This window comes from Rhinatrema bivittatum, chromosome 1 (genome assembly GCF_901001135.1).
Source record: "Rhinatrema bivittatum chromosome 1, aRhiBiv1.1, whole genome shotgun sequence".
NCBI classification, from domain to species: domain Eukaryota; kingdom Metazoa; phylum Chordata; class Amphibia; order Gymnophiona; family Rhinatrematidae; genus Rhinatrema; species Rhinatrema bivittatum.
Window position 1 is genome coordinate 139242826 of NC_042615.1, and position 20750 is coordinate 139263575.

Genomic DNA, 20750 nt, shown 5'->3' on the forward strand with positions numbered 1-20750 from the left:
ACTAAGGAGGTGTGGGATAACTGCTGAAAATCTGACACTGCATAGGTTCGGCCGAATCACATCTCTAATGTTGAGGGTCTGTCTATCTAATTTATTTAATGGGTTTGAAAATTTGGGTCATGCAGATGGTAAACTAGAGCCTGTTAGAGCAGTGGGGCAGAATATTTTTCCCTGGCTGGTCAGGAAGATCATTGCCTATCCTCTTTTTCATGAACCTAGTTCCCATATTTCTCCATTAGTACTGTCATAAATAAAGGATAATAAAAAAAGTCACACCACTCACAAGCCCCCCAAACCTCCTAACTTTATTTTTTCTGGATTTTTCCAGCCAGCAACTATGTACATTTTAGTAGACGGTAAAACAGTTAGTACTGAATAATCAGAGTTCATGGGATACACAGTCAGAGTAAAACATACACTATAAAAGAACTAACTGGTAGTTGAAGGTTTAGAATACTCCCAGTCCACAATTGAACAGAATTAAGATCCTTCAATCTATCCTCCTTATCAGAGACACCGATATCCATCCTCCAAGTTTCTTTCTTTCTTTATGTGTGGGACATGGAGTTTAAATCTCAATTACCTCCGAGCCCACCCACATCTGACCACGAGCTACTTACAACTGCTTGACGTTAGGCACTTCTCTCCCATGGTCTTAGGCCTCTCCCTCCAGCAATGTGTGCAGGTTTCCCTGGTTTCCTCTACACTCCAGTCCTTCTTTGGGGTCTCCTATATGAGGGTCACCCCCTTCACCTTCTTCTCCATGACTTTTATTTTTCTTCCTCCTTCCTTCAGGGGGAAGAAATCGCCTCTTCTCCAACATCTCATTCCCACAAGTTCCTCATTGGAAGGAATTGCCTGCTCTCCAATCCTCAACTTTGGACCTTTTCATAGGGGGGAAAAGCCCATACAGGGCCCACTACAAACTGGAGGGGTCCCATGGACCCCTCAAGTTCACGGGCTGGCTCCTTCAGCCTCTCTAGCCTGGAGGTCCCTCTCTTCCCAAGCTCCAATCTATAAAGAGCAATTCCTGCCAATTTTGACCCAGAATTCATACCTTCCCAAGCCATGTCCCCACCAATCATGTCTTCCTGGGTATGCTTGAAGGGACAAGCCTCATTAAAACCTCTTGTAACCCAGCTTTGCTTTTCACTAATAGTGTTCCCTTTGTATTTTTCCATCATGAGAAAGGTTGGAGTTTTTGTGTTTTTGTAATTCTCCCCTAGCTTTAACCCCACCTTTTTCTGGGAGGCTTGAGTGGGCTATAACCCCCATTGATCCAAAGTATGCTCAGTGGTTGGTGTGTTAAGGAAAGAGATACTGGGAAGGAGTAAGTGCTTTGCTGAAGGTCATTGACTCATCTTTGGAGGAGTGATCAAAAGGAAGAGTAGGAATTTGCTGTTAATCTTGGCCATCTGTCATTGGGATTGATAAAGGAAGAGCATTCCCCCCAGTATCCAGAAGGTCTGAGTCACTGATCTTTTTGCCCAAGTGTTAGTCAAAGGCAAGGGTGAGGAAAATTGTGATACTTGTCATTCCAGTAGGATTTTTCTGGATTTGGTTTAGAGTCTGAAGACTTGTTTTTGATCCTGAAGACTATTTTTGAACCCTGGGATTTTTGTCCCCTTTTCCCAGTTTTTGTTGGAATTACATTCAAGTTACCCTACCCTTTGAGGAGAGGGGGTTGTTAAGTGGTGGTGAATAAGGAAGAAGATCAACTAAGAGTAACAAAATGGACAAAGAAACTATGAATATTCTGACCCTTATATCTTTGGTGCTGTTTCTTATTTTCATAATACTTGCTTGAATACTTAATTATATTCAAACTAAAGTACATTTTTTTCTGTTTGAACACCAGACTATTTTCTTTTTACTCTCTTTTGTAGTTTTAATGTTTGTTTTCTTGTGGTGAATGGATAGTTACTTGAACTGGAAAATGTTTTTTCTTTACTTATTTTCCTGTGTTTCCTCCTAAACCTTTCTTATACCACATATCTGCATTGTGAGGTTGTGAGGAATGATCGACTCTGACTATGCCTAGGGCCCAGAAAGTTGAACTTCCCTCCACTGGATGAACCCCGGCAAATGTAGCTCCCTGGATGAAGTCAAATGCCAAATGCTATATTCTTAATTTACGTTGCCTTAAAATATCTCTGAAACCAGATCCCAAGTGTAACCCTTTGCCAGGGGATTTGTGGTTTCCCCTAAGGCCATAAAAGTATTTTTCTTCAGGGCTACTCTCTCCATCCTTCCTCTTCTTTCTGCATCTCCCAGACAGTGAGCTCTTTCTGTGGGGGAAAAGGAAATCTTTTGTGGCCCAGTTGATGAGAGTGTTTTGTCTCTTCTTCCGGATGTGCGTGTATCTCATAGCTGCAGTATTCTTCTCAGGGACAAAAGGGCTGGACTCAGACTGGGTGTTCAAATAAAGTTTACTGATTATTTCCAAAATGTCAATCGCTATCCCACAAACCTTTCACAAATTAAACTGTACTTTCGAACTATTAGCATTGCCTCTCTGCTGGGGTGCTTGTGTCCATTTTTCTAGCTCCTGGGAGGGAGCTTGCCACTGTCTACTCATCAGTGCACAAACACTCAGTAACTCCGACGGAGCGCACTGTTAACCTGTCATTGGACGCGCATTTTCCCTTACCCCTTATTCAGTAAGGGGCGGAAAATGCGTGTCCAACCCGCCGAACCTAATAGCGCCCTCAGCATGCAAATGCATGTTGATGGCCCTATTAGGTATGCACGTGCAATTCAGAAAGTAAAATGTGCAGCCAAGCCGCACATTTTACTTTCAGAAATTAGCGCCTACCCAAAGGTTGGCGCTAATTTCTTCCGGCACCGGGAAAGTGCACAGAAAAGCAGTAAAAACTGCTTTTCTGTGCACCCTCCGACTTAATATCATGGCGAAATTAAGTCGGAGGTCCCGAAGAGTAAAAAAAGTTAAAAAAAAATAAATTTGAATTCGGCCTGCGGCTGTCGGGCTGAAAACCGGACGCTCAATTTTGCTGGCGTCCGGTTTCCAAGCCCATGGCTGTCAGCGGGCTCGAGAACCGACGCTAGCAAAATTGAGCATCAGCTGTCAAACCCGCTGACAGCCGACACTCCTGTCAAAAAGGAGGCGCTAGGGACGTTTTTACCGCCAGGCCTAATTTAAATACTGAATCTCGCGCAATGGCAAGGCTCTCCCGCGGACTTTACTATATCGGCCTGTAAGTTGGGGAATCCTAGGGGGATCCCCACGCCATGAAAAGATCCTACCTGATTCCAAAGTTCTATCATTTGCTCCCAGCTTGTGTTCTGATCCCTTTGGGATGGAGATCCTATTGGGAGTCTCCAGATCTTGATGTTTTCAATCCTGTTCCCTCCTTCCTCTCTGTGTGACTTCTCTAGGAGAAATCCTGATGTTCCAGTCTTGACCAAAGCTCCCTATCCCCTTCTTTTCAAGTTGTGAAGAAGGGTAGGAAAAAGCCTTCATACTAAGAAAAAAGTGTAAAATTGAAATATCTCTAAGTTCAAAAATCCCATGCTGGGTAGTTCTGTCACTGGTCTTGATTCCTCTAGGTTGTAGAGGGGGTATCTCACTGGTCTCCAGCCACTTCTCTCTGGATTGGGGCTTGTACTTCTCCAAATCCCAGGGTGTTCCCCAGAACGAGAAAAAAAATTATCAAAACCTGACCAAAATCTACAGAAGCCTCTCTTTCTTCAAAAATGAGGCAGACCATACCAGACAAGGTGTGTACTGATAAGAGATCCCTTCTGAATGTAAGAAAAAACATCAAGTTGGGTTAGTGGGCAACTGGGCATAACTCAGCAGGTGAAAAGGAAAACAGCTCCTTACTTTTCAAGAACCAATTCAAAATGACTACACTTTCTCTACCTTTAGCTCCACCTTATGCCCTTGGGATAGCCAATGGAGATACTGAAAGGGAATGGAAAATCCCTCTGCTGTTACTAGTCCTGATGGTAAGGGACCTAGGGTCATCTAGTGGAAAAACCAAAGGGTCAGCCACACATGAATCCCTTATCACACACAGAATGACATCCAGAGGACACTTAGTAGGAATTGCAGGTTCAAATGTTCAGACATTTTCCATAACACTTCAAACAATGACGAATCCTGTAATCTCCTCCACCCAAAATATCTTGTACTACTAAATGAGAACAAGGCATAATCGGGGATCCCCGCACATATGTGAATGTCCATATTTAGGGGCAAAGGTTTTGGGGGGGAGGTGGACAGCTGCACTGGGGCCCACACACGGACTCTGTGGCTGTCAGCAACATCTCGTATTGTGTCAGCGAGCTCTGCAGAGTGAAAGCACAGGAAAAGAGCCCCCCACTGGCAGAACAGCCTGGTCACTGACATCAAATAAGGTCATGTCCTTCCTTCTTGAGGCACTGAAAGCATTTAAAGTTAGTGGAGGGACTGCATAGAAGTTAAGAGTGGCTGCAGCAGTGTGAAAAATGAGTAGCTGTGGAATGCAACTTAGCTCTGCTTTTCACCGATCACTGGTTTACTGACAGCGTGTGACAGAGCAAAGCTGCACGCTGCAGCATGCCCAGAAGCCTCTTTCATACGACTGTGTGTACTCACCTTTTAAGAAGTTCCGATGCTGACTTTAAATGCTCATGGTGTGTCAGAAAGGGAGGAAGCACTCTTAATTGATATCATTGACCAGGCTGTTCTGCCAGTGGGAGCCCCCTGCCTCTCATTCTGCAGAGCCCTGCTGACACTGAAACAGTGGAGCCAGCAGCCACGGGAGCTTCCTTCTAGTGCTCCCCTCTCATTCTGTTGGTCTCAGTGTGCTTGTTATTAATAAGAGCATGGTACGTCAATAAAGGAGGAATTCCATATGAGAGGTTGAGAGCCATGGCCCCCACAAGCACTTGCCACCAATGTTAGCACTATGCTAGCACTTTATTCTCTGGTGCCCTAAATCCCTAGGTGCATATTCCTATCTCTGGCCTCTCCACTCTGTGATGGTCCACAGCTCTGTGCCCCTGTAACTACTTGTGCCTTTCCTCTTCCACCCTCATGAGTCAATGATTAGCTGTTTGACTTGCATGGGGCTCTGTAATATAGTGCGTCATGCAGATCAAACAGCTAAACCTTTGAACTGGGCCAGAGCATGGAAGATGATAGGTTCTGGTGGCTAAAGGCATAAATGGATTAGGGTTGATGAGCTGTGGATGGACCACTGCCACCAAAGCATGGTATGAGGAGGTAAGGGAGAGAGGCATTAGGAGGCTGATGGGAGAAAGTGAGTACTGAGACATTGGCGGGAGGAGTTAAAGAGAGAGCAAGACTTTTGGAAAGGGGAGAAAAACAGGGACCTAGGATTGGGGAGGCAAAGTGGGCTATCAAGATAGTAGCAGTGGGAACTTGGAGACTGTGGAAAGAAAAGCAGAAGCTCAGGATTAGGTAGGACTTGGGAATTGGTTGGAGAGAGATTGGGGATATGGGGAATGGTTGGGGAGATTAAGGGGGGACTGGGAAGGGTAAGTAAGCAGAGAGGGTAGGGACTCAGCAATTGTGTGGAGGTCTGGGTGGGGTGTGTGTTGGGCTGGGAGGGTATGAACGCAGGGTTTGAAAAGGGGCTACAAATGTAAAGCGGGTATAAGAACATGCGATCTGAAGGACGGGGATAAGTCAAGAGGCGGTGTGAAGGATCTGGAGTGCTGAGGAAGAGCTGTAGAAGGGGAAGAAAGGGGTTGAGAGGCAGCAGAAAGGGTCAGGAGATTCTGGAGAGGGAGTATAGTGGAAATAGATGGGCCTGTGAAGGGATGAAAAGTGGCAATGGGGAGGTGGTGAAAGAGGGATAAAGGGATGCTCGGTAGGAGGTAAGAGAAAAATGATGCTAGAAATGGTGGAAGGGATGAGTTACAGAAGATGGCGAGAGCATCCACTGTAATCCGGGGTTGTGAAGGGACCCTCTTCTGCCTGCAATGGCAGTGCTGGCCACTGTTTTGAATTAAGAGAGTGAGTGATGGTGGGTGACGACCCACTGGGTGGGTATTGCTGTACCTGCAGGGAACAGCTTATGGTATATTTATTGTGTGATATGTTAAATTTTCTGTATTTAAAGTAAGACCTTCAGTTTTCAGGCTATGCTGGTCACAACCTCCATGGGGATAGCAAGCACTCTGGTGGCAATATTTATTATTATTACAATTTCTTACTATTGTATATTATTATGTTAAGAGGTGTATGTAAAAAAATTGTGAGTTTATAAGTGTCCTTCCCCCTCAATCAATTTTTTTTTTCTGTGTGGAGGGGATAATGTGGCAGACACCTTGGTCCTCCACCAGACGCCCCTAGGTCCTTTATCACAAAACTAACAGCTCAGTGAGTCTTCCATTCCTTTCAGCCCCACCCACCCTGGAGGGTTGTGATTGGTTGTCTCAGCGTACTTAGTGAAGTGAATGGTAAGTTTGGTGTGGTCATTTTTAGTTAGACCTTGGTAGAGGAGATGCTCCTCAGTACACGCCCTATTTGAGAGGTCCTGCCTCAAAATTTTAGAGGTAGATTTTTGACGGATTCCTTTTTGGATTTTCATTCTGGGAAAAACCTTGGCTCTCATGGAGGGACATACTCAATCTTGGAATCAAAAGACCTGGAGCCAACCCGCTACTCCCTAGGGGATGCAAGCACCAGTGACAGCACTACCCAGCATGGGAGTTTTGATGGCTCGAAAATATAGGGGCAGATTTTAAAAGCCCTACGCGTGTAAATCCAGCTGGATTTACGCACGTAGGGGGGTTACGTGCATAGGCCCGGCGACGCGCGCAAGCCCCGGGATGCTCGTATGTCCCGGGGCTTGAAAAAAAGGCGGGGCATGGGCGGTCCGGGGGCAGGCACAACTTGCCAAAGGTATGGGGGGGGGGGTTAGGTAGGGCTGGGGGGGGAAGGAAAGTTCCCTCCAAGGTCACTCTGATTTCGGCCTCAGAGGGAACAGGGAAAGCCATCGGAGCTGCCCTAGGGCTCGGTGCACGCAAGGTGCACAAGTGTGCACTCCCTTGCACGTGCTGACCCCGGATTTTATAACATGCACGCGGCTGCTCGCACATGTTCTAAAATCGGGCGTAGATACTAAAATCTGGCCCACACTGTTTTTGAACTTGGGGCTGTTGTTTAAACATTGAACACTTTTGGAGAAGTCAACCCCTGGACCCAAGGGTCAAGGACTGGAGAATTGCGAGCCTCTTCTACTCCCTAGAAGAAGCAAGTACCAGTGATAGCATAACATCAGCCACAGAGAAATTTTTTAAATAAAAAGATATTTCCATTTTTGTTGTCGGGAGGATTCAGGTAGGACTGTTTTTCTGTGTTTGAGGGAACCCCTCCAATAGGATTCCCGTTTAGTCGATGGGAAAGCTTTGTGCACTTAGCACCACCATGGGAAGCTTGAAATAAAGGACACCTACCTAACAAGAAACTCACATCTGTACCATCAGTCAGCTGTAACGTCATTGTTAAGGACAAATTGGGACTTTAATTTAAGTCTAGCAAAATCAGTAAATTTTATTTTAACACCCAGAGCCTTGTCCTGCCCAGTTTGTCCCAGCATCTCATGCCTTGGGATGCAGCTACTTACAACACCCGGGGGAGAACACACCACTGTCTGGGCCATAAGTGAGAGCTTCCCCCCACAGAAAGAATGCACCCTGGGATAGAGAGTTAAGCATGGGAGAACTGCTAGCTGGATTCATGGCCCAAAGAGAACTAATAAGTTTGTGTGACCTTGGGACCTAATCCCCCCCCCCCCCCAATTAAGGGTTACACTGGCAAACATATAAATCGGATCATGATCTACAGGGGTAAAGGGTTATGGGCTAGATTTTAAAAGCCCTGCGCGCGTAAATCCTGCCGGATTTACGCGCGCAGGGCACTCGCACGCCGGCGCGCCTATTTTGCATAGGCTGCCGGTGCGCGCAAAGCCCCGGGATGCACTTAAGTCCCGGGGCTTCGTAAAAGGGGCGGGAGGGGGCGTGACCAGGGGTATGTCGGCAGTCCGAGGGTGTGTCCAGGGGGGCGTGTCAGGGGGTGGGTCCAGGGGTGTGGCGATGGTTCGGGGGCGGGACGGGAGGGCGGTCCCGAGTCCCCTGGCACTGCAGCCTGTGCCGGGGGATGCCGAGGCAGCGCGCGCAAGTTACGCCTGCTTCAAGCAGGTGTAACTTGCACAACAAAAGGTGGGGGGGGGATTTAGGTAGGGCTGGGGGGTGGGGTAGATAGGGGAAGGGAGGGGAAGGTGGGGGGATGCGGAGGGAACGGAGGGAACGGAGGCAGGCTGTGCGGCTCGGCGCACGCAGGCTGCAGATTTTGCACAGCCTTGCACGCGCCATCCCCAGATTTTATAAAATACGCGTGGCTACGCGCGTATCTTATAAAATCCGGCGTACTTTTGTTCGCGCCGGTTGTGAGAACAAAAGTACGCGCGCTCGTACTTTTTTAAGATCTACCTCTATAGCTTTAAGCTTTCTTTGTGTCTTTGAGGCAGGGATGCTTCAGAATTGCTGAGATTTCACAGGTATCTCTGGGGTTGTCTTTTGCAGTACCTCCAATAGTCCTTTTCTACTCCTCAATTTCCTCACCCAGTCCAGCTCTATGCAAAGAGGAAGAATCCTTCATAGCTGCCTTGATTTCATTCAGTTGGAGCCAGAGGGGGTTAGAGTTCTGTTCCACCTTATTCTGAAAACCTTTAGCTCCCCCTAAGTGGAGCCTTTGCAGCCATACTGCTTTGCATGCGTCTTCCTAGAACCAAATTAGTACAAGTCCTGAGAGTCACATGTAGGGAATGTAAACACATTATGGTGACGTTTATAATTTAACAGTATTACTTACTCAGCAGAAATTGCTTCAATTTACATATTTTGTTAGGTACCATGGAGGGAGATACAAATTTAAAAAAAAACAAAACTTTGTAAAAGTAATGCAATTTCTAACAAAGCCTTGCATTACAGATTTAAAGTTCTGGAGAAAATCATAATTTTCCATTTTATGCTGCTGCTTAAATTTCCTGGTTTACTTTTATTTCTCCTTCTGATATATCAAAGGCATGCAAGATGAGCCAACATGATTGTCTGATCTTGGTGAGCAAGTTCCTAATAGGCTGCAATCAAATCTGTATTGCCTCAGTTTGCATGACACTGCTGCTGCACCACAATCATAAACAATGACACACTACCATAACTTTGTCATGTTCACTCTGGGAGTGGGTGAGTCTCGACTGTGCTTTATTTGGGGGCTATAAATTTGATGTTGGAGAATACAGGGGCAAATTTTCAAAGGCAATACACAACTTATATGTGGGTGAAAATAGTTAATCAAAGACAGTCATATCCAGGTATGTGGATTTTTATGCGTGTACTTTCATTATGAGAGTACATTTGGTGTTCTGGGACAGAGGGAAACATTTTGGAATCATTTTTTGCAAATTAGGTGTATTCATAAAATTTTGCATAATTTGCCTGCTTTGTAGGTAAGCCACTAATGTAACATACCATTATTTTGAAACATTTAAGGGTACACTCGTTTCTTTAGCCGCCTAACAACCTGATGTTCAGACGCAATATACACGGGTATCATTGAAAATCAGTTTATTTTATGTGGGCCTAAAAGCACATGCACACTTCTGCAGTTAGGAAACATATTGAAAGTTGATCTGTACGCATTTCACCCTGAACGCATTTCACCCTGATGAAGGTCTTGCATTAACACAAGTTTTTTGTTATTAAATATGCATTATTGAATTTTAACTTATTATTGATATACTTGGCGCTTTTTTCCAACTATTATCATTTTACCAATCCTAACAGTGTCCTTCCAAGCTTTCTGGACAGTAAAAATACTATTTGATACAAATTTCTCTTTAATCTTTTATTAGAACGCCTTAGATTTACTGTTCAACAAATTAGGTAACTTATCCAAAACTATTTTATGCAGTCACAACACTTACATATTTATCCATATATAAAAAATATTTTGAAAAGTTAAGGGTTTAGGAATAGTCAAAAAGTTATTGCTACATATTCAAATATTTACAAATATAACACGGAGTTGAACAATTTTAAACATCCATTCACTGTAAAATAATTTTTAATTAAAAAAAAATATAAAAATATAACCTCTTAAAAACATTAAATGAAACAACTTTTCCAACTAAGTGCCCCTGAAGTACCTTAGAGACTACTTTAGCTAACAGTGTGATGCGACACAGCAGAACTTCACTTTCAAATAAGTCAGCTTAGCGATATAAATGCATTCAGGAGGGTGCACAGACTGCTTAACTTTGGAAAGGTGCAACAATAAAGACAAGTTCAGTGCAAATACAAAAAAAATTGACGGGCATTTTAACATCATTGAGCAACAGTCTGTCTGTACTCAACTAAGTAACATACTTTCAACTAAGGCCAGATGGCTATACAAGTTTATATAAACACTGATGGCAATTTGGTATTCTGTGTGATTGCAAAACTGCAAGAGGCGTGATAGGAAAGTCTGTCTGCACTGACACTCCTAGCTACTCACAAACACATTGGATAATGTAAACACAACTGAACAGACTAGCATGTTAACAGAATATATCAGAGTGCTACTGTGCAGACAGAACAGGGAATCCCTTCACAACTGTGCATTATTTCCCCACATGAGAGATTTCATGCACCAGTAAAGGCAGAATCAAAAACTAATTGGCTGACTCAGCCTTTGCCAATATTTACATCTTTTATGTCAGGGGAACACATGCTGCAAACAGCAAGGTTTCAAACCGATCCGCTGGCAATAAATAGATATTCAAACAAAACCTCTGTTTCAAATGCCTTTTGTTGCATGCTTTTGTCACCATTCTTTACATTAGCATGTTTGTAGGCAAAGCTACAAGAGAATATTTTTTTTCTTGCAAACAGAGAATACTTTGGGAGGAGTTTAACAGTTTCTTGAGCTTGATACTTCATATGTAGCCGGAACTCATATATTTAGAAACAAATATGTGTAAAAACTCAGTTTTCTGAGTCTGAAGTTACACATTATTCACATCGGCTGCCTGCCCGCTCCATGCTGTCAAAGGAAACTGCTGAAGAAGCACTATTAACTGGACTCTGAAAAATATCCAGTGTCTTTTTGCTTCTTTCTCTCTGTCGAAATATATTTTATTACTTTTGTTTTTATACTTCTTTTCAATTAAGGGTTTTATTATAGCTACATCCCGTTATATTATTAAAGATCTCCTCGCCTGGATCCATGGTATTACCTGCATTTTAAAAATATCACTGTGGCAACCCAATGGGATTCCTATACGGATGAGCAAAGCAGCCGCCCGATTCTACTTGGATTTAGGATGGTGGGAAAAGTCAACTAGGAACAGCATTCAAAAACCTGAACATAAAAATACTGGGGCAAAAGCCCAAAGTCCAGTGACAAAACGATGTAGGATGTACACGTCAGCAAAAAGCTACACAAGGCTCAGAATCCCCTGCGCTGAAAGCAGCCACAGTCCTTCAGAAAAATCTGCCCAGAATAGGAGTTGTCACACAGCTTCTGAGCAAAACAGGTCAGAGAAGAGAAGGAAGACTGCATGCAAGAGTATGAAGTTGATACTACTCAGGAGGAAATGTTTTATGAAAATATTTGCTTTACAATTACTGTGGAAATGCATATTTAGTAGCCCTGTACTCAGGAACCTATGAAGGGAAAATGAGTTAAGGCCAGCAGGGCTTTATATAGATTGCAGCTGCTTTATTTGCTTGTATTTTGTTTCCTTTATCTTGAGGGGTAACCACGTAGCGCCATGTCCAGTGGAACAAGCCGAGTCAGGTTCTTGTCTTACTCCACTGCATGCATGAAGATGGAGATCTGATATCCCTGCTGAGTTTCCTAATAAAGGCCACGGACAACATCTCACTGGATGCTGTGGGGTAAAACCAGAATGAGCTCAGCTTATCCCCCTAGGTTTGGAGCCATGTGGTCGCCCTTTTTATTTCTAAGCTGCTTAAAAGAGTCTACTCTAGATGGCTCATAGGTCACCTGCAAATGCATTCTCATTTTGCATTCCTGGCACAAAAAAAGTCAGTGATCTTTTCCTTGGCTTCCTGATATTGCCTCCAGCGATTAGAATTGTACATACTGTGGAGCCCCAAAAACGCCACTGTGACAATACTTCCTCACAAGTGAAATCTGACATAACAAAAATGGAGGATCTTGATTATTTTCATTTTCTTATCTGCCACATCATTCAATGTCTATATTTTTAATGGTACTGCTGATTTAAACATTAAAATGACAACAGATTTGTTACAAAATGCAGAGGCCCTATGAGCGCCATCTGGCAAAATCTCTTGAGGTGAACCTCTCTGAAGAATATTTTTTCCATTACGCCCTTTCAAAACAAACCATAGCTAAACTGGTTTATTTCCCTTTTTCTTTGCTTGTAATGCAGAGTAGTTCTCACAGCGCAAAGTGGTAAGGTAGTTTTGGTCATAATCCCATAGATGATTACGTTTTCCAGAGAATGTTCAAGCTTGTGAGAAGGACATTTCACCCACAGTTTCACTTTTGTCAAACAATGCAATCGTAGTTGATGGGAACGTTGGTAAAATGGATTATAAAATCACAGTGGGTAGAAAGTATTGTATTAGATCAGTGTTGCATTTCCTACTACTTGATGGTAGTCAGTCAGAAGGAAGGAAATTATGAAGTAAAGCCATACAGCTCCAAATCATCATCTGGGTTTGTGATTTTTTCTCTGGACTCATTCAGTCTTATTCATCTCCTTGTACCAGTAATGGCTGAGTGGAGGAAGTAGTGCTGCCCACAGAATTCATCCTCATAAATTGATCCGATGTTCCTTCTTTATTGGCAAATACAGTTGAAACATTTGAGTATATCTGTTGAATGGAAGACATAACAATTACCGGGTTTGTTACCTATTACAAAATGCATTCTTATTAAGTTTTTGCAACAATTTATTTTACCTTCTATAAACCATTTAGCATTTTAGGGAAACAAAAACAGAACCATAAGTTTGCTTACCTGTAAAGAGAGTTCTCTGTAGAGAGCAGGATGAATTAGCCATTACGTGTTTGTAATGTCATCCAATCACAGACCCATCTCTCAAAGCTCAGTAAATATTAGTGAGCATGTGCGGGAGTTCCCATGTGCACGTGCTGCCTCATAAGCCCCTTAGTCTCTTCCAGAGCTCAAGTTGTAGCGAGGTAGTCAACTCTGCAGGGAGGAGGGTGGGCATTGAAAATGGCTGGTCCACACAGTGGGGAGACCAAGATCGTAGCTTTAAAGAGGCTTCACGCAAGCTGAGCTCCCGATGATTAGCTGAATATTCATTTATTTGAAGTTCTTATGGGGAAGAGAAAAGGGAAAAAAGAGGACTTATCCTTCAGTCCCCATTATTCCTCCAGCTTTGGGTCCAATTGACTTGTTTGTGCTGTGTATACCCATCTGATACTGAGGAGTGATCAGTGAACAGTGCTGGGGGTGAAGTCCCCCTCCCTCTTTTGGACTCAAGCATTTAGCCCAGTGTGGAGAGTACCTCCAATGGACGCCACAGAAGGAAGAGCTTGGAGCAAGGCTTCCATTTCTGCGCAGGCCGATGAGGCAGCTTGTGATGCGTTGGCAGGGAGAAGTGGAGGACTGCATTCTGTGGTGCAGGAGGATGTTAGTACCACTATCAGAGGAGGTACTGTTAGTTTTGGATGGCCTAGCTAATCTTCTATGGCAAGCTCTGGTGACTCAGGTATTTTGCAGCTTGGGGTCAGCTCAGGAAGAGAAGCGTGAATTCCACCAGTGGAGTTCACTCTTGAAGAAATATGGAAGGCTGTTTTGGGGTTTAGGAAGTCTCTGTCAGCTCACATCTCCTTGACTGTAGCTAATACACAGGGTCTAGAGGGCAGAATGAGTGTCCAGGGATCCTATTTGGAAAAGCTTAAGTCTCAAATTGATACTGCCAAGGAAAAGATTGTTAAGTTGGAGACTCAGAATGCCATCATGAGGAATATTCTTGCTTTTTAAAGCTGAAAACTTGGAGAAGGTGATTAGACACCAGAATCTTCATCCTATTAACTTTTCAAATCTTCTTATTATATCTGCTATGGAGATGTTTAAGAGATATTTGGTGGAGGTTTTAAAGATTCCAACTCAATCTGTTCCACCAGTTTGTAAGATATATTCTCTTCCACCATATAAGAAAAAAACAGTTGATGGAAACTTAGCTGAACTATTTGCAATAACAAATATTTGCTCTCCTGGAGACATCAGATAATAAATTGCCTCCTCCTGCAATGTTAATTGTTTCCTTTGTACATGACCTTGATTGGGACTGGGTAATGAGACTCTTCTTTAAATATCTTGCAGAACTGTTTTGGAGAAGAGGCAGAAGGTTCTGCAGTTAGGAGCAATGTTTGTACTTAGCTCCCTTGGAAATGTTATATTAAGTATCAGAATGTGTCTTCTTTGAGCGTAATCAGTTAATCGTGTTTTTATGAAATAAGACTGTGCAGACAGGAATACCCTTGGCTCCTAGTTCTTAGTCTTCTTCATGATTTAATGCTGTCCTTTAACTTTCTAAGAAGAATTTATAGAAAGTTATATATATTTGCTTTTTATATATATATATATATATATATATATATATATATATATATATATATATATATATATTTGAAATTAGACATTGTGATACTGGACTCTTAATTCAGGGCTTGGTCTAAAATTTGTACAGTTTTTGGTTGATTTCTTTATATAATTGTTCTTATTTTTAATATTTGTCTATATGTTATTTTTGTATTTCAAGTTTATTTTCTTGAATTTTATTTTGTTTAAAATATAACAAATAAAGAGAAAAAAAAAGCATGGCCAATTCATCCAGCTGTCTAAGGAGAACTCTGTTTACAGTTAAGCAAACTTGCTTACTCCGTTGACAAGCAGAATTAATTAGCCATTATATGTAGGGAGTCCCAAGCTGAGGATTGTACAATGGCAGCACTTAAGACAACCCAGCCCCAGCAAGTGAAGAGAACTGGAAAACAGGCTGCATAGAACTGCTTGCCCAAAGTAACTGTCACTTTGGGACATAATGAGCAGTCAATAGTGGGGCCTGAAGATGTACACAGATTAGAGATGAGTTTCGTTTTTTACTACCAGGTCGTTTTTTGAGTCGGACGCTTCGGGGTAAAGTTCGTTTTTTTCCTCGGTTAGTTTTTTTGGAAAAACGAACAAAAAACTAAGCGGGAAAAACGAAACCGGCCCAAAAAATGATGCAGGAAAACGAAGCTCAAAAGAAAACCCACCCCAAGCATTAAAATTTACTATAAAACATTAAATAACCCCCCCCCCACCACCATCCTGATCCCTTCCTAAGACTTACCAACATCCCTGATGGTCCGGCGGGGTCCCGCGAGCAATTTGTCCCTCTGTGCGTCTGGCCTGCCTTGCTCAAATTGACGCCGATAGCCTCTGACCTACTATGCAACAGGGCTAACGGTGCCATCGGTCAGCCTCTGTCACATGGCCATCAGCGCCATCTTGTGCTCCTACCATGTGACAGGGGCTGACCAATGGCACTGGTAGCCCCTGTGACATAGTATGGGCAAAGGCTATCGGCGCCATTTTGATTACTGGCAGCCGATGGCCCAAGGGCAGGAGATCGCTCCGGGACCCCCGCTGGACCCCCAGGGACTTTTGGCCAGCTTCGGAGGGCCTCCTGCCCTCCCAAGACTTGCCAAAAATCCCTGGGGGTCCCTGGGGGTCCGGGAGCGATCTCGCCGTCGGCTGCCAGTAATTAAAATGGCGGTGATAGCCTTTGCCCATACTATGTCACAGGGGCTACCGGTGCCATTGGTCAGCCCCTGTCATATGGTAGGAGCACAAGATGACGCCGATGGCCATGTGACAGGGGCTGACCGATGGCACCGGTAGCCCCTGTGACATAGTAGGTCAGAGGCCATTTTGAGCGAGGCAGGCCAGATGGCACGGAGGGACAAATCGCTCGCAGGACCCCGCTGGACCACCAGGGATGTTAGTAAGTCTTGGGGAGGGATCGAGATGATGGGGGGGGGGGGTGTATTATACTAAATTTTAATGCTTTGGGTGGTTTTTTATTTAAAAAAATAAAATATGCCCCTCCCCCCGTACAAATTTTTCTTGTAGTTCGGGGAAAATCTGTTTTGGGGGGCGGGGCCCCTGAACCACGACAAATTATGCAATTTCATTGAAATTGCCTAATTTTCAATACCTCCTTAGCTCTACTTAAGTTGATTGTAACTGTACATATTGTCAACTGTACATAGTTTCCTCTATTTTGTTTTTACTTCATCTATCTTTTCTGCCTTTCCCATCCCCTCCTTATCCCCTCCCTCCCCCACCCCTCCTTATCCTCCTACCCTCTCTCCTCCCCCTCTTCCCGCTCCCCCTTCTTATCCTCCTTCCCCTCTCTCCTCCCTTGTTTTATTGCTCCTTTGTTTTATTGTTTTATTGTTATTGTTATTATTGTTTTATTGTATTTTTCCGCCTGAGTTCATTGTAAACCGGCATGATGTGCTTCACGAATGTCGGTAAATAAAAGTTAATAAATAAATAAATAAATAAATAATTTGTCATAAACGAAATCACATCTCTAACACAAAGCTTTGCAAATGTCTTCAGTGGACGTGTTCCTGAGATAAGCTTCTGAAGTCATCATGGTTCTCACTTGATGAACCATGACAAGGCCTGTAATCTGAAGGCCCACCAGCACATAACAGTGCATGATACAGTCTGCTAGGCAGCTGAACAGAGTTCATTTGACTACTACCATTCCTGATCTATTGGAATTAAAGGATACAAACCGAAGCATGATGATGGGGTTGAGTCCTTCTCAAATAATATGCAGTTCTCTTACAATCTAAGGAGTGAATAGCCCTTTCTCCTCTGTGCACATGCGGTCTCAGGAAAAAAAGTAGGCACAGACTAGCTTGGTTAATGTGGAATGGAGATACCACTTTTGGAAGGAATTTAAGGATAGTATGCAGAACTACCCTGTTGTGAAAAAAATGCAGGTATGATAAGTGGGAGACCAGAGCTTGCAATTCACCCACTTTCTGAGCATAAGTGATGGCTACATCACTTTTCAGGTGAGAAATATTAAGTCCACCAGCTCGAGAGGTTCGAAAGAAAGTTTCATGAGTTGACCAGTACTATATTGATGTCCCAAGGCACTGGAGATTTACTGACTGGAGGCTTGGAGGTCCACAATCCTTTCATGAATTTGAATACCAAAGGGTAGATCGTTATCAGAGACCCTTCCACCTGCTGATGATATGCCACAACAGTGCTGAGATGAATTTTGACTGAAAAGGTACAAAAGCCTGAGGATGACAGGAAGAAAAGGTTCTGGAGTAAATTCCTTGGACTAAAGGAAAAGGGATTGAAACGGCTGGTCTTACACCAAGCTGAGGTCCTCTTCCTTTTAAAATTGTAGGGCTTACTAATTGAAAGCTTTCTTGCTGAAAACAGCATGTCCTCCATTTTCTTCAGAAGATGCAAGGAGGAAACTAATTTGTGCTCAACATCCAAGCTGTGAGGGCCAAGGATGTCAGATATGGAATGCAGAGCCTGCCTTTCTCCTGAGTAATGAGGGTCACAGATATCCCCATTGGGATTGGAGACTATGCTGATAGACAAGATATGGGAACTACACCTACCGTGGCCAGGCTGGTGCAATGAGGGTCACAGATATCCCCATTGGGATTGGAGACTATGCTGATAGACAAGATATGGGAATTACACCTACCGTGGCCAGGCTGGTGCAATGAGGATCATCCCTGCCTTGTTCTGAAGATTTTCTGGAAAGTCCTGGCAATTAGAGTAATCACACGGTATACAAAATTTAGACTGATATTCCAGTTTAGAAGAAAAGCATCAGGAGTTGATTGGATGCATTTAGAAGAACTGTTCAACCTTCCTGATGTCTTCTGAGGCAAAGACGTCAATCACTGGCTTTCCCTAGTGAATGAAAGCCAATTGTAAGAGAAGAACTGGCATCTAGACGCAATCATATGACCCTCTACTGCAGCTAGAAATGACTGCAGTATGAATTAATGTCCTAAATCAAAGCCACCATCTTCTTAACTTCAGCATCAAACAGGTTATCCTCCGTTCAGTGCACACCAGTGACATGATCATGCAAATCTTCTCAGAGGCTGCCAGCTTGCAACCCCAGTAGCCATTGCCGAAGTTGTGACTGGGATATCGAAAGCTTCCACTGTCCAACATATGTCTGCATTAGTGGTTTACCAAGGGGGGGGGGGGGGGCAAGGTCCCTTGGTGCCAGGCTTTAAGGGGCACTTGGAGGTCTCTACTGGCCATCCTAATTGCTAACCCGTGGCCTCCGGAGGATCCTATTTTTCCTAGCAGCCCACATGATGGAAGCCTGCGCAGCCATTGGGGGATCCCATCCTGCTGGGCGGCCGATGTAAAGAAGGCCCCTTGGTTGCAGGAGGATTGTGTCAGGCTCAGCGGCCCAAGTGGAGGAGGCCCAGGGGGATCTCCTCCAAACTGGAAGAGAGGGTGCAAATGTGTGTGCTTGTCTGTCTTTGAGGGAGCAAGCATATGTGGGCATGAGAGAGAGGGAGGCAATGTGTGTGTGTGTGTGTGTGTGTGTGCTTGAGCCAGTGTGCGTGTTTGACTGTCTGAGACAGTAGGCGCCAGTGTATGTTTGTGTATGTGTCTCCATCTGAGAAAGAGGGAACTAGCCTGTTTGTGTTTGAGAGAGGGGAGCCCGTGCATGTGTGCGTATGTATCTGTGCTTGAGCCAGCATGAGCCAGCGTGTGTATGCGTGCCTGAGAGAGAGGGAGCCTGTGTGTTTGTGTGTGTGTGTGTGTGCTTGAGAAAGAGAGAGAGAGAGCAAATGAGTGTGTGTGCTTGAGAGACTCGAAGCACGTGTGTATGTGTGCTTGAAAGAGAAAGAGCCAGTGTAAGTGTGTGTGTGCATGAGTCAGAGGGAGGGAGCGAGTGTGTGTCTGTGTGTGCCTGAGAGAGACAGAGGGAACTAGTGTGTATGTGTGTGTCTGTGAACATGGGTGAGTTTTGAAAGCATTTGTGTATGTCTGTGTGAGCATGAGGATGAACTTATGTGTATATGAGAGAGGAGAAAGTTTGTACACCTCTCTTCCCCTCCCACTAATCCATGACAATCTCAGGGTGACCAAAAGAGTGAGTGATTTTTTTTTATTCTTATTGATTTTAATTCATTTGGTGTTATTTGATCTGTATGATGTTTTGAAATATTTTATTGGTGTTTGGGAAAGTAAGAAAAGCTAATACGAGTTTTTAATTATTAGATGATGTTCTGTTCCGTCAGCTGTTTTGAAATATTCATTCTTTTTATTTATTTGGATTTACTATTATGATTAATATTTTATATTTCTTGATTTATTGCTTAATGTTTTCTGAGGAATGGTGATGTGTCTATTTTTCACTGGTGCACTACATACAGAGTCTGACTTGTTGCGGTTTCCAGTTCAGTTTTTGTCTGCACTTTTCCCATTTATACTTTATAGTCACTTTATTCTGTGTTTGGTGAGGGTCTATCTTTGTTCTGCATGTAACTGGTAGTTAGTGCTGTTTTGGAATATGAAGTTTTTTTTATTGTAATTGTAATTCAGTTTGCTCATGGCTTCCTGAGGACCAAACCCACACCTAACATACATTATGATAGTGTCTCAAGTGTCTTTTTAGCTTTTATGCAGGATTTTCTGGTTGACACCACAGTAGTACTTGTAAATACATGCTGTTGTGATACTATTACTTCAAAAGACTATATCTTGAGTGTCAATTTTCATGTAAAATCGTTTATTATAAATGCATAATTTTAAATTGTGTGTGCCTAAAACCCTTGCCCTGGCCCTGATTAGAAAAAGAATACAAATTAAAGGTAAAAAACAGAAACTGAATAAGGGAGGGGCCAGCATAGTAATTGTTCGCACAGGGCAGCAAAAAAACCTAGCACTGCCCTGCGTGGCAGCCTCTTGTGGTGATGTGCTGGAGGGATTCCCACCACTTCCCAGTGAGAAGAGAGCCCATGTGGTGGTAAGTGGGAGGGAGTAAGTAACTGAGAGGGAAAGGGAGGGGTGAACGGGAGGAAGGGGTGAGTGACTGAGAGGGAAGGGATGGGGTGAGTGGCAGGGAGGGGTGAGTGAGATCAGCATAAAGGATGTGCTAGCCTCGTGATTTTTGAATACTGTGGGGCTGGCACAGGAGAAGGAGGAGCAGCTGAATGGACTCCTTCCTGCTCCCGGTGGGATCATGCACAGGCCTCTTCTTGTCTTCGCCACTGGTAAAACGGGGTACACACAGGCTGCTTTCTTCTTTAAGAACATAAGAACATGCCATACTGGGTCAGACCAAGGGTCCATCAAGCCCAGCATCCTGTTTCCAACAGTGGCCAATCCAGGCCATAAGAACCTGGCAAGTACCCAAAAACTAAGTCTATTCCATGTTACCATTGCTAGTAATAGCAGTGGCTATTTTCTAAGTCAACTTAATTAATAGCAGGTAATGGACTTCTCCTCCAAGAACTTATCCAATCCTTTATTAAACACAGCTATACTAACTGCACTAACCACATCCTCTGGCAACAAATTCCAGAGTTTAATTGTGCGTTGAGTGAAGAAGAACTTTTTCCGATTAGTTTTAAATGTGCCACATGCTAACTTCATGGAGTGCCCCCTAGTCTTTCTATTATCCGAAAGCGTAAAT

The 20750-nt window shown here is 43.7% G+C and overlaps 1 protein-coding gene across 1 annotated transcript in view; it reads right to left on the minus strand.

Annotated features, from left to right (window-relative positions):
- Positions 1-9868: 9868 nt before the first annotated feature.
- The window catches only part of KIT (KIT proto-oncogene, receptor tyrosine kinase), a 162100-nt gene continuing 151218 nt past the window's right edge, over positions 9869-20750 (minus strand). The window contains exon 19 of the mRNA XM_029587549.1: positions 9869-12888. Within this exon, the coding sequence (XP_029443409.1) occupies positions 12763-12888 (126 nt within the window). The 3' untranslated portion in view covers positions 9869-12762. The remainder of the gene's footprint in view (positions 12889-20750) is intronic.